The following is a 14,864-nucleotide window of genomic DNA, read 5'->3' on the forward strand; positions in this document are numbered from 1 at the left end:
CCTCTAGCTCCTGTTCTTCATCATGAGGTCCAGCAGGATCTCCTAGTTGGTGTCTGGTGGGGCAGGTACAACAGGGCTGAGCGCTTGAGCACCTCCCTCTGCCCTGTCTCAACATTAGCAGCCCACCCTTGGCATGGCTTGGGCACAGGCCCATCAACAGGAGATGGGTTTGGTCCCCACCACAATGCAGCAAAATGCAGGAGGTGCCCAGGCTCTCCAGGACCACGTTTCTTTGGGGCAGCAAAGTTGCAGCTGAAGTTAAAGGCAGCTGGCTGTGCAGTTGTGTGCTGATCCTCAACCCAGGCATTTTCTCTTTCCTGGCAGGCAATGTTTTGTGAGATTTCTTGATGCAAGTTGCATCAAATTTTTTCATTTCCATTCCAAGGAGGACATTTTCCCCACCAGTATATCCAGTACACTTTAATCTGGTTTATGTTTTAAGCAATGCTTCCCAGTCTCAGCCTTCCTCTGTTATCTGTAGCACAAGGGCTCCTTCTTTTCTGTCTCTGTGTCCTCCCACTAACCACCATTCTGCTGTGCCAGGGTAAGAGCACGCAGCAGGGCAGGCCTGTGGTCCATTGCATTTATTCATGACATTGTTTGGGTGGCACAGAGGAACCATTTACATCCCCTGTTTCTGACTTGCTGACCCTGGCCAGTGCCTTTCTCACAGCGTTTCAGATTCAATGGGCCCTGAGCATCTTTAAATAAAACATACAAAATACAAGCCTGTAGCAACATGACTGTTTATCACGAGAAAGGCATGAAATCCCCACTCTCCTTTGCAGTCTTTTCAACATCAGCCCACTGCAGCCCAAAATTCCCTTTCCTCACCTCTGCCTTTCCATCAGTCCTGCTACAGGGGACCGGTCACGCCAGCACCACTAACACCGTCTGTTTGACTCTGTTGCACAGAAAGACAGGCAAAAGTTCTGATTGGAGTGGCCTGGAGTCTCTCTTTCCTGTTTTCCATACCAACTCTGATTATTTTTGGGAAACGGCAGCTCTCCAATGGGGAAGTGCAGTGCTGGGCTCTCTGGCCTGATGACTCCTACTGGATACCCTACATGACGGTGGTGGCTTTCCTGGTGTACTTCATTCCTCTGATCATTATCAGGTAAGCCTGAACCGCAGTCAGCAGGCGTGTGGTGAAAGCTGTCAAGTGTGCAATCAGCTTAATGCTTTAATTTCTACTCATTCATTACAATTTCATTTCCACACTTGCCTTATAGTTGCTTCGGGTTTTATCACATAATGCACGGGTCGCTGTACTTGCCCTGGGTGTTCTCCGTGCCGGTATTAATAGCCAGAAACATTTTCTCTGAAAAAAGGACTGAATCTCTGAGTGTGTCCACTTATCTCCACAGCTTCAGGCTTGAAACATATCTTTATAAATCCAGTATGAATGTCTAGCTATTATGACAAAACACAGTTTTAATAAAAGAACAGGAAACCGTACTTAATGTTAATTAAACTAAAATTAACTTAAAGTGCTCTCAAGCTTCATAGTACTAGAAGAGTGTTTCTTCACCAGGATGGAAAGAAATCTCCAAGTGTTTGAAGCTGCCAACCGCTCCTAAAATACAAGCAAATAAATTTATTCCCATTTTGTAATGGGAAACCTCCACTGCAAATATTTGAGACTATTTGCCCCAAATCACAAGGACAATCTGCAGCAGAGTCTATTTTAAACTGAGGTCAACCAATATCCCAAGACTGTGCTTAGTGAATTTTACTGCTTCCCTCTGGGGTCCTGCTATTAGCTGCTGTTAACCTAAAATTATCTAGCCATAAGAAACTACCAATGCAAAGGAGCAGTCAAAAACTGATGTGGAAGGGGGGTGAGGCTTCTTAAGTGTCTTGAAAGGCTGCTGGTGGCAGCGACTTGTTCTCCGAGCCCTTTCCTTTCTTTACCTTTCTTTACAAGGTTGCAATAGGATTTCTTGGTGTCCATCCCTTCTTCTCAGTGGCAAAGATGACTTGCTAGGACTCCTTTTTTTCACCTTAATTTGGTAACACACTGTTTGGGCTGTCAGTGAGGAGCTATGCGTGTATGTCCCTTGGACATCTCTCTTGGTCCATCTGCTTTGCCAGCAGGTGATGAGCCATGAGTGTCCATGAGCTTCCTGCTCATTAGCACCCCAAGTGAGAGCAGGGTGGGGAGACTGACCTTTTCTAGATGATGACAGGGCTGGCTACATAAGCTATATAGTAAAGGCCATGTCACGGATTTAGTTCCTTTCCAGCTGAGTTGTGCATTGAGGTTTCTTACTTGTTTAAGCGTGGAGATTAAGTTCTGCAGCTTCTAATGGCAACAAGTTGATCTCTGATACAATCAAAACCACATGGTGCCTGAACTCATCTATCTGACTTTTGATACGAATTCAACATTGACCAGTGCTGCTCTCTAGAGAGAAGGAACAATTTTTATACTTTGCTTATAACACATCAGTTTTCTAAGCCTTCCGTTTCTGTGCCAGATTGCACAGATATAACAAAAGCATGAGAATTTCTCCTTAAAGAAAGGATATGAGGGCAATAGAGAAAAACTACTTCAAGATTGTCCAACTGCTCTTCCTTCCCAGACAGGATCATTTCTCTTTGTATGTTTTCCTGTCTCTTAAAACCAGCCTGGTTTTAAATAAACCAAAAAATATTCTTGGGAATATGTAAATAAAAATGTGGGTGGGTCTGCAGTCCAGCCTAACAGCAAAAAAAAAAAAATAAAGACATACAGAACAGACAAAAAGTAATTTAACCGTGAAAAGCAATGGCACTAGAAAACTTGAGGCTGGCTTTTACTGTGAAAGGAGTTAGGAGTTTTTTTCAAGTAACCAGCGATCAGGAAATTCTAGCCAGCATCTTCAGTGCTTTAGGTAAAAGGCCCATAGCCTGTCTAGTTATCAGCCATTCCACAGGCATGTGAAGCATCTCTTTCAAAGATCAGCCACCTCTTTTTACATGGCATGTATACTATTTTGGCAAGGAAAGGCAAGTGACATAGCAATGAATTTTTCAGAGCTGCTGACTTTATGCTCCCCTCCTCCCTGCCAAAGGGAGATATTCAAACCAGATCAGCTCTGTGACTTGCTTTGCAGTCAATCCCCAGAAGCAAGAAGGCAATGAAGGCGCAAGGGGAAAGGAAAAGGCAGTGAAACCGGCAGTTCATGAGATTGCCCTGACAGCTGAGACACGGGTAAAGCATCCTAAAATTTTTGCAGCTTTAACCTTAAGCAACTTTCACACGAGAAGTTTATGGCAGGACTTAAAACACCGGCCTTGGAGGCACAGGGCAGAGCAGCGCCCGTGGCCTGCCCAAGCACATTCTGTCTTTCAGCGCATGCTAACACCAATGCTCCCATGCCCTTGCCAGCACAAGTCAAATTTTTGACAGGTCCTAAGTGGGAGGAAGGAAAGGGGGTGGCACAGGAAAGGATTTTTTGGTGCCCATTGATTTCTAGTAGTCAGTGACACTGTTTTCTTCAGAATAGAGAGGATTGTCTAAAATCACATGAAAAGAGGATTACCACTGTGGCAAGGTCACCAGAGACACGAATGAAATGCCATGCAGTTTGGGAAGAACTGGCTATTTTTTCAGAACAGTTTTTCAAGCTTCAAGCATACAGCTGAAGGTTGCAACTTCCCAGCTGATGTGTCTGTAAAATATGTCAACGTAGCCTCAAGGTGTGACATCTATTTCATTAAAATTTCTTGGCAGACCAGAAGTTTAAAGTTAATCCACCTGATGCGGCTGCAGCATATAAATAATCTGGTAAGAAGTTTGCAGCTAAAGAGTGGCAGGAATGGCTGTTAATGTCTGCAGGGACTCCATTTCTCTGCAAAAGTTTCGTTCCACTGAATTCTTTCAGACGCACAGTGGCTTTGATGACCAACGAGATGTTTTTTCATAAGGGTGAGTGACAGAGTTCAGGTACATGGTAGTTGTGTGTTACTCTGTCAAAAAATTAATTATAAAAATGACAGGTGTTACTTAGTAAACAAAAGAAGGCATTTTGTGAGGTTTGTTGGGGTTTTTTTTGTCTAATGGCTTTTAGCCGAAGATGTTGTCAAAAAAAGGCCACAACATAATGACGGAGAGACAATCCATAAATCTGCGACTGAAAAGTCAAGGCTCAGTATCTAAGAAGCCGGGAATATGAATAAACCAGAAGCCAAGGCAGACGCCACACTTACTGAGGAAGTGAGGCAGGGCGCACACAGAGAAAGAATAAAACCTTTTCTGCAATAATTCATTTTGTTTGCACAGCTACTTTATTTTCTCCACCAAAGCACTCTGATTTAGTTGCGTGACAGGTGCCTGACGCAATGTGGGACACTGGCTGGTGGAGTTAATTCTTAATTAGTTCTGCCTCCTGAATCTGCTGAAAACCTAACCTCTAAAGCAAAGCAGTTCACTGATGACAGCACTTTTTCTGGCACAGTTCATCCGAAGTGCATACAAAGGATAAAATTTTACTTTTCAGGTGCAGGGCTTAATTCCATACTACATACGCCACTTCGGCTGAGCACTTTTCATTCGCTACAGCCCAGGTACCATCATCTTTTAAGCTTCTCTCAGCCATCCCTCAGCTCTCTCGGAAGAGCTGATTTCACATGTTCCTGACACAGCCTTCAACCACCTCACAGGAGCTGTGTTATTCATAACGCCGCAGCCCGTGGAATGAATTATTAAGCTGATAACCTTCTGCTCAGTCTGTAAAACCCATCCACCACCAAGCTAATCCCTCAAACACTGTGTGGGCAAACCCTATAGATTCCAAGCCAAAACACGAACCAGAAGAAAACAACAATCTGTTCCTTTTTTTTTTTTTTTTAAATGTCTATAGGAAAAGGCAATCTATGAACAAAACTGCAACAGCCTGAAAGATTGAAATGCTTGAGGTCTGTTCCCACCGCTTCTTCACAACTGGAGAATCAGCAAACAGATATCAAACACCTTGTGGGTTTGTGGCGAGTTTTTTATCTGATTATAATACAAACGAGCAAGGCCTGAATAATGAAAAAGAGAATGAAAAGCTGTGATTAGATTTTTTTAACCCAAGTGTGTGGTTAGCTTTGAGAGCTGAGAAAAGGGGAGAATATTTGTTCTTTTCGTGTAAAAGCTCCCTCCCCTCCTCCCCACTGTCTCAGTGCCAGTCAGGGAGAGCCACAGATCCTGAATCACATTCTTCTTTACAGCACTTCAAAACTTGGTCTGTTCTTCCCTCCTATTTAGACTCATCTACCACTTTTTCTGCCATTTATATCATCAACCTACCAAAATCCAGAAAATACAGAAAAAATAATTAGGCAGCCTGTTGTAATTAGTTCTTTCCTATTCTGGGACATCATCAGCTATAATCAAAGCCATTTCTCCTGTACAATATATGCCAAGCAGAGCTCAGACGGTATCTGTGATAGATTAATACCTCCGGGGCATTGCTGAACAGAGGTTAAATATGGGTCAAATCCAGATTACAGACTGCTCTCCTGGAAATATTTGCACCTGGGCCCCTCAGGTCCGGTGATGAGGAGATGGGAGAGCTGCTGGGTTCCCATTCTGTGTTGCTACTCTGTGCCAACGATTATATTCTGACACTTGAGTATTTTGAAATATATTGAGAAATTTGGAGTATTTTTTAGCTCTTATTCATGATCACTAAATACATTTTCTTATACTTTAACCTGATAAATGTAATATGTAGGCATTTACCTAATATAATTCCAAATTCAGATTAAAAAAAATTGCAAAAGCTCCTCTTGAAGCACAGAGAAAAAAAAATATCCATCTGCTGTTTAAAATCAAAACTCCAAGAAAACATTTGCTTTGGAGAACAGAAAAATAATTAGAAGAGAAAAAACAGAATCAGCTAAAATGAAAAATATGGAACTAAACCCAAGACATTGCAATGAAATAAAAAATTGATTAAATAAAAGGTGTTTGAATTAAATCAAATAAAGGAAATAAAAATAGCATTAATAAAAATACCAAAGGTCATCTTTTGAGCTTGATTCAGTGAGCACAATCATTTTTGCCTGCAATTTCCATTCATAAATAAAAAAGCCTAGGTCTTGCACGTATGTTCTAATATCTGCCTGTCTATTCACCCCTTACCCATGCTTACAATGGTTTGTTCAGATGAAGTTACATGTACCTATTGTCTTTGGATAAATAGTGCTGTAAATTAGCTACCATAAAACATAACGCAGCTGCATCACTTTGCACAAATAAAGTACAAGGAACAATAGGCAATGCTGGATGATAAATATGAGCAATTAGCAGGGAGCTTAAGTGTACTCTTTGCCGTGGTAAAGTTTCATTTTACTAGCAAATACTGAAGTTGGGTGGGATGCTAGCATAATGCAATCATTTATTTTTAAAAAAAATTAAAAGTCTGTGTTTGAAGAGTGGGCAGACCTATAATTCTCATGTTTTTTAATATCAATACATAGCTATACCAGCAGACATTTTATTTTCCAAAACAAAAGTAATCTATGAATTAAAAACAAAGATGGACTGTTCATGGTAGCATTATGTATGACTGACCATGAGTGAGTTAGTTACACGGACAAGAAATGCTGTATTTACCAATGGGGCCATATTAAACAACATCATTAACAGATAACATGCTACAATGAACATGTATCTTAGTCCTTCAGAATCTGGATCAAGCCAAAATGTTTTTGGAGGTGCAATAAATGTCATTTGCTGAGATACACCTGCAGTCCGAACCATATTCTTGTATTTTCCTGACATGTCTCCAGATAACGCATTTTATCAGGGCTATAAAAATAGCTGCATTTTCAGATCAACAGCATGTCCTTTCTACCATGGAATCATAGAATCATTTAGGTTAGAAAAGACCTGTAAGATCAGCAGGTCCAACTGTTAACCCAGGACTGCCAAATCCACCACTAAACTATGTCCCTAAGCACGGCATCTATGTATTTTGTGAATGCCTCCAGGGATGGTGATTCCACCCCCTCCCTGGGCAGCCTGTTCCAGTGCTGGACCACCCTTTCCACGAGGAAATGTTTCCTAACATCCAGTCTCAGCCTCCACTGGCACAGCCTGAGGGCTTTTCCTCTTGTCCTGTCCCTTGTTACCCGGGAGCAGAGACCGAAACAACACACACACCCCCACCCCTCCCACCCCCTCCCCGCCTACAGGCTCCCCTCAGGCAGCTGTAGAGAGCAACAAGGTCCCCCCTGAGCCTCCTCCTCTCCAGGCTGAACCACCCCAGTGCCCTCAGCCACCCCTCATCAGACCTGAGCTCCAGACCCTTCCCCAGCCCCGTTGCCCGTCTCTGGACACGCTGCAGCACCTCAACGTCCCTCTTGTAGCGAGGGGCCCAAAACTGAACACAGGATTTGAGGTGCAACCTCACCAGTGCCCACTGCAGGGGGACGGTCACTGTCCTGGTCCTGCTGGCCACACTGTTTCTCATACAAGCCAGGATGCTGTTGGCCGCCTTGGCCACCTGGGCACACACTGTTAGTTCATGTTCAGCAGCTGTCGACCAGCCACACATGCACACACCCCACCCCGGTCCTTTCCCGCCAGGCACTTCCCAGCCGCTCTGCCCCAGCCTGCAGCGCTGCCTGGGGCTGGTGTGACCCAAGTGCAGGACCCAGCACTGAGCCTTGCTGAACCTCATACAACTGGCCTCGGCCCATGGATCCAGCCTGTCCAGATCCCCCTGCAGAGCCTCCTGCCCTCAGGCAGATCAACAACCCCCCCCAGCCTGGTGTCATCTGCAAACTTACTGAGGGTGCACTCGATCCCCTTGTCCAGATCCTCAGTAAAGATATCTATCCTGTGGTCTTCAAAGCCTGAGCAGCTCCTTCTCAAAAAGGCTTGGAATATTTTTCCATCCAGGCTTCACTGCTCCACCTCAGCTCTTTCTTCCCTATCCTTAGTCTCTCATCTGCAAATAATAGGCCACAAAAACTCATATAGTATTTTAATATCATAGCATGCATTAAGATGACTGCATAGTCCCCAAGAATCCCCACTGAAGGCTGGAAGACAGCGCACTACACACAGAGACAAGGAAACCTGACAACACCTGGACCTAACAAACTGTACATCACATCTCCTCGTGCTTTCAGTGGAGACAAGGGCAAGGAGCATGCAGGCATGTTACATGTGTTGGAAAACTAGTTCTGTGGCAACGTGCATGGTGTGCTTTTACATCTTGGCAGTGAAGACTGAGCAGCTTGATGTCAAGAGGAAGGAAACAGAGATTACAATACGGTCAGAATGGTGCAGACCATTGCCAACACCCTCTTGTCCACCTGAATACCAGTTGTCATCTGTCATCCGCTTCTCTCTGCTTATCTGACACTTCATTTTCCATCAAGTGGGAATTTCTTCCCACCCTTTGAGATGTCACCAACCGCCATGTCCTTCTCCAGCTGCATTTTACAGATAGGAAGAAGCTACAAATGCATTCTGGAAAAAAACTGCTTTTCCCCTATAAGAAAAAGACAACTTCTGTTCTTTAAGTGCTCTCTTTTTATTGTTGTGGCTTTGAAACCCATGTGCAGATGCCTTTTCTGATGTTAAGCTTTGGGTGACATATTTCTGGAAAGTCCAGTTTCTTAGCTTCATACCAACATAGCTGGGAAAAAAAGAAAGATTAGGTACTAATAAGATCTGGAGTCCCAGAGAGATCAAAGTATAAAGGCATAATTGTGGCTGGCAGAACTGTTGCTGGGAAGCGTACCCAGCATGACAAATGACTCGTCTTTCCTGACACCCACCCTGAGCCTCTGGTCCCCTCCCGATAAGGAAGGCTCCAGTGGATCCAGCTATAGAAAAAAGAAAGATGAACAGAAGCAAAACCACTGGTACAAATCCATTCTGTTGGCAGCACTTTAGAAGCCACCGGATTAAACCAGGAATTAAACTTTCCCCTGGCCTTCTAAAAATTGAGGATTCAAATGAAACAGCATCTAATCTCATATGTGAAATGCCAAGTGAAGAAGATAGCTGCTATAACTGCATCTGGTGGAAGGGATGCTCCTACCAGGCTCTGCAGCCAAGAGGGCAGGATTTCTGGGGTCAAAGGGAAGGCAAGTGAGGAGCCTGACTTTGTAATTCAATCTTTTTGGCACTTGGCTGGAAGTAGGGAGTCTGAGTATTTTGGCTATGGAGTTAAGCTCCTTTGTCCTGGTGTTTAGGCAACTCTGAATGTGTCCTACTGGGCACACGCAGGTCTGCATCAGGGGGGATATTGTTTCAACTGCAAATAAAAAGGTCAGGCTAGAGATAGCAGGCTAGGGAGAAAATAGAAAAAAGTCTTTTAGGAGCTGCCTGGAAATTTTCTTGAGACGACAACAATTGTCATTATGGTGCATTCTTATTCATTGGAACAGTCAAAGGAGAAATGATACATGAATTTTCCACCATTGTCAGTACAAAGTACAAAAGAACTCTCAAGTGCACCAGCTGATAAATAAACAGGTTCTTGAAAAGCCAGGAGATAAAAGGAAAATGTTCAAGTCAGCTGGGAGGCATGCTGGACCTTTGAAGGGATTAAGGAGGGCAAGCCAGGGTCTGCGGCAGATGCATGCAAAGCCCTCACTGGGCAAGTACACTACTGCTCTGCAGCACAGCCCAGGCTGCACGCTGCATCTCCAGCCCTCACCTATCGAGCCTGGAAACCAGATGGCTCAAACTTCCATAGAAAAGAAGCCTCCAAGGCACACAAATACTGCCTTTGCAAGTGTGTCTAGGAATCACGGGTGCTGTAGGAAAGGCTTGTGTATCAGTCTGAAACCTCTAATAAGAATAACATCTCTTCTGATAATAAAAATAAATCACATGATAGTAGGACACATTTTAGTCTCATCTTTATCTGAAATAATCTCCCTAGCTGCATCTTTTTCACAGACTCACTCCTGAGGTCTATGGCAATTAATGGTCAGGCTGCCCCAGGCCCCCCAAATCACCACTGTGTATTGCAAACAGCACACGATGGCTTCTCTTACAAGGTTTGGTTTTTACATCAGGAAAACATGGCAACCTGAGTCCATTATCTGAAATAATCTTAAATCATTTTTGTATTCTATAGCAGACTAAAAGGTAAAACACCAGTACGCTTAGTGATTTTTAACTGGACGTTATGCACGCTTGCAGGAGAAAAGGCAGACAGAGCAAGGCCTTGTATTTTTTTTTTTATGTAAACTGCTGAAAAGGTAACATCGTCATCCAGGATGTGGGTTCAAACTGCTCTTCAGCTTGAAGGAATTATTTTTACCTGTTCTATATTAAATAAAAAGAATTCTGGATTTCTTATCACCATGGGAAAAGTCATAACCACCCGAGGGCACTGCGGACTAGGACACTTTTCATCTTTCCCATTGAAAGTATATGTATATTCCCCTCTAAACATGCAAATTGCAGTGGATCTAGTTTTGAATCATCTAACTCTTCCCACCTACCTGATACTTCTGTCCTTCTCTATTTCCATCCCAGGACCTTGAGACCTGAAAGTGACCACCACGATATTTAACTGCATTTCTCATGGATCTTGCCCCTGTTGAATTCCTCAGGATACCGTTTTATTCATCAGCTTCATACTCACAAAGTAACATCAAAACAGAAGCATACACACAGCAAAACCAGATCCCTCCCTTTGCCATTTCAGGCTGTTGGCCTGGGGCTGGTAGCCAGGCAGATTTGGCCTCAGCTAGCTCCAAATCCCCAATAAGCTCTTGCCTGTGAGATCTTGGCCAAATCACGGCATTCCTCCGAGCCTCAGATCTGGCATCTGCAAAGCCAGGACAATGATAATGACTTCCATGGTGAAAGCTCTTCAGAACTGCTTCTGAAAAGTATTACAGAAGAGTTATATTTTATTATTGTTGTTGTCATTATTATTACTATTATTATTACTATTATTATTCCTGTGCAGTCTCATTATCTCTACGAGCTCCTTACACATAGATAAACGTATTCATTGAGCACGAACCTCTGAGATGTCAGTTAAACTTACAGTGTCTAATAATACCAATGACTCTCTCCCTTCTGTAGTGTCATATACTCAATCGTGATACGAACCATCTGGATGAAGAGCAAAGCTCAGGCTGTCATCATATCCAGCTGCCCTGGTGAGTCTCAGCACACACGTGTCTCCAGCCTCGTGATTCAAATCCAGCCGGTCCCCCAAATCCAGAAATGCCTGGACACACAGTGTCGTGTTGGGGCCCCATCACTGCGGTGGGAATGGGGTTTCTGTAATTGCTCATTTGTAACTCTTTTCTGCATTATTTACCTTCTTTCCTTTGACACTAAATCCCCTTTAAAGGAACAACGGAAAACATCTGTAAGAAAATAATTTAAAAGTTAAAGATCCTTATTCTAGAGCTCAAAATCCCTATTCCCAGAACTCTGCCCATTTCCAGAATGATTTTCCTCTAGCATATACTTAGATAACACTTTTTCTGGGTTTTCACATGCCCTTGCAAGTCTGGATTTTTATCAAGATCAGAAATTCCTGGCTATGGAAAGCCATAAAACAAGCTGGGTTTTCCACTCCAAGACCACAAACGCCACATTGCTTCAGAAAGATATCTTCTGCTTACATTTTCCCCTTTAGAATTTGGGTGGCTCAGGTTTTGAGTGTCCAACTTGAGCAGGCTTGCAAGTGTCTGAATTTCAGCAGCTCCTGAGCCCTTGCCTGACACCGGGAGGGATGGGCTTTGTTGCTGTCCTGTCTGTGGCATTACACACTGGCACATGCACACACCAACCCTGCTCTTTTACTAGCCAAACTGTTCTTTCCCCAGGTGGTAAAACCTCTGCTGGCTACACCAGTCGTGGGTTCATATCCAGGGCGAAAGTGAAAGCGATCAAGTACAGCATCGTAATTATCCTTGGTAAGTGAAAAGCCCCACAGCGGTAGCTAGGGAGGATTGCTGACGTTGGGAAGCTGGTTTTCCTCAGCTCCCTCCGTCATCAGCAGATGAAGTGCAGTAGATGGCTCAGAGTAGGACCTGTACTTAGACTCCCTGCTTCGCCTTCTTGTCCTTTCCCTCTCCTCTAGCTGATAAACTCCTATTTTAGGCATCTGACATAAGCTTCAAATGAAATTACATGCACAGCCCCTCATGTGCATAAAGAAGGTGAAGGAGGGATATTGCCCAAAAGGAACAAAGGAAGGGGTCCTCTCCTTCCCAAAAGATTTGGCGACTGAGTTGTCTTTTAGGCTTGGAGACTATGTACAGCATGTTAGGTGCTGGGGAGAGGAAGGAGAGGTGAGGGATGCAGAGCAACTGACTCTGATGTCACAGGTGTGTTGCCTGCTGAGGTGGGAAGAACAAGCTCTCCTTTCCTGACTGGGCAGCAGATGACTCAGTGCAGGTGCTCTCCGTCTCCCAGGGAGATGACATTATTCTGATGGAATTAGGAGGCTGACATTCTATCTCAATAAATAAAGGCAGCGTCGCACAGGGCTTGTGATTAGCTGCCAGCGACAGGCAGGAAGGCGACCGAAGCTATTTATTCCCAAGGGCCAACAGCTCACCCCTACCAGTGAAAAAGATCGCTTCTCTTGCCGACACTACACAAAAATCAGATTGGATGATATTGTGATAATAGCTACTACTGAGGTGCTTTGCTCACTGTTTAGTGGTAGCGTCTGCAGACATGAGAGAGGCTGATGTAATTCATGCTTTTCAGAAGCCCAAGAACAGCTTCTCTGTGTCTGAACTTTCCTGCGTGGCAATCAGAGAAAGCTTTTGCCTGAAACAACTACTATTGCAATGCCATCAGATGTTAAGGGCTCACCTGGATGCTCAGTATTTCAGAAGGGCTTGATAATATTAGGCAGCCAGCATTGCTTGGTGTGCAAACAGATGAAGGCACCGAACATTCATGGATTTTTCTAAAGCCACTTAAAGTTCTGCGTAATCAGTGTTATGCTCCATACACTGACACCGTATTGCTCTTTTGCTGGAATCTGTGCATAGATGTTACCAGCTTAGTTACTATAGAGGGGAGTTTACCTCTTCCTTGCACGTTCAGTGAGCACTCAGCTAACTGCCAACAAAGAAATACTGATCAGTATGACAAGAAAGCAAACATGAGGTTGCTGCTGTCCCGTTTGGGTCAGGGAGAGATCCTGTGTCTGATTTCACAGATACCTGTACATTTTTAACCCAGATACTTACAGCTTAGTTGAGCGAACTGCCTGTCCCACCGTTTCTATGTAAATCTCGAATCAAAAGTCTTTGTGAAAGGAGATGACAGAAATCCGTGAGGGGCAAAATTTATTCCCTGTGCCTGCAAATAAGGGTAGATCTGTGGCATTTTTAATTCTAGCATCTCTGAACAAAAGCAGGGGCTATGAACAACGCAGTCCCCTCTTCCCTTCCCCAAGCTTATCTCTTAAATTGCAGTACAGGAATTAGTGTCCTCCTGCACACCCTTTGTACGCAGCACCACCAGCCAGCATGCCAAATGACATGTTGGTCTGCCATAACGTGGTGTGAAAGGGTGTAATTCCTTGCTCCTGGGTGTCTAAAAGCCTTTTTTAATAGGTGGCTGTGAGGGGCAGTGCTGTCACAGAGAGGCAATTTGGTGGTGTGTACATTTAGATTGGCTGCTCACTCAGGGGACCATTAAAAGAGCGCTTCACTATAACTGATGATGCTTTAACTGGCTACCTATTTACCCTTTATGTGTTGTGTAGTGTTCAAAACTGTCTCGATATATCTAGAGGGAGCACTCTAAACACTTAAAGGAGCACACATAATATATTTTATGGGCATTCAAATAAAAATAAAGACAAATAAAAGCACAATCTAATAACTATTCTCTTAAATAAGACCCTGAATAGGGAGAGATTTCTTTTTTGCATGAACAAATATTTATGTGTTTTGCCAGTCTCTCAATGCGTGTGTGATTACCTCCCTAAATAGCTAAACTATCTAATGTCAAGCTGTTCCTCTCTCTGCCTCTCTTCCAGCATTTGTTCTCTGTTGGAGCCCTTATTTTCTGTTTGATATCCTGGACAACTTCAACATACTCCCCGAGACCAAAGAGCGCTTCTATGCATCTGTGATCATTCAGAACCTACCAGCCTTGAATAGTGCCATCAACCCCCTCATCTACTGCCTCTTCAGCAACCGCCTCTGCCCCCCTTTTGAGTATTGCTCCTTTACCGTCACTCTGACTACCCCTAAGAAGGGAGGGAACACATAAACACAGTTCCTAACCTGACTACCTATTTTCCCCTGGTTTAACTCTGACCGTTCCTTATTTTCTTTAGGGAAAGAAGAACTCGAAGGCTGGGGGGCACTTTCCGGGACAGGTGCAATGGAGGGCAGGAGATGCAGGTCCTGTCCAAACCAGAATACATCTAGCACAGCTGATGCTCCACAAAGGCACACCGTGACCTGTGTCTAGGAAAGGAAAGGTTCCCAACGAGCCCTGTGCATCGTGAGCAGACGGACACCGACTGGCAAGACCCCACGCCTTGCTGCTGTCGAGCAGCCCATGTATTTTGGATCGGCACCGCAGCCTCAGCAGCTGCATGCTGCAAGTGCTAAATCAGTAAAGGGGTTTGCATGCCACCATTGTGAAGACTTGCCTTGGCACACTGGTTTTAAGCAAGCTGTAATACATATATGTACTCCAAACTTCAAAAAGCAATGTAAATGGTGTCTAGTCAGTCTTCTCTATTTTTTCAGGAGCCACTAAAAGCCATCTACTGCACTGTCCAGCTCACATAACTGATAGAGGATTCACAATTACAGAGCAAGGACCCTGCTTAAAATTAACACACAGGCACTTTTCCAATGAGAACACACGACCGTCACACTATGTAATTATATCTGGGTTTCATGCACAACCG

At 44.0% G+C, this 14,864-nt stretch overlaps 1 protein-coding gene across 1 annotated transcript in view; it reads left to right on the top strand.

Moving 5' to 3' along the window:
* Positions 1 to 14,519, top strand: part of NPSR1 (neuropeptide S receptor 1) — a 59,420-nt gene extending 44,901 nt beyond the window's left edge. Inside the window, exons 5-9 of the mRNA XM_055707630.1 lie at positions 916 to 1,117; positions 11,042 to 11,118; positions 11,797 to 11,886; positions 13,977 to 14,157; positions 14,280 to 14,519. Coding sequence (XP_055563605.1) covers positions 916 to 1,117; positions 11,042 to 11,118; positions 11,797 to 11,886; positions 13,977 to 14,157; positions 14,280 to 14,373 — 644 coding nt within the window. The 3' untranslated portion in view covers positions 14,374 to 14,519. The remainder of the gene's footprint in view (positions 1 to 915; positions 1,118 to 11,041; positions 11,119 to 11,796; positions 11,887 to 13,976; positions 14,158 to 14,279) is intronic.
* Positions 14,520 to 14,864: the final 345 nt, after the last annotated feature.

The sequence above is a fragment of the Falco cherrug genome, chromosome 4 (assembly GCF_023634085.1).
Source record: "Falco cherrug isolate bFalChe1 chromosome 4, bFalChe1.pri, whole genome shotgun sequence".
NCBI classification, from domain to species: Eukaryota; Metazoa; Chordata; class Aves; order Falconiformes; family Falconidae; genus Falco; species Falco cherrug.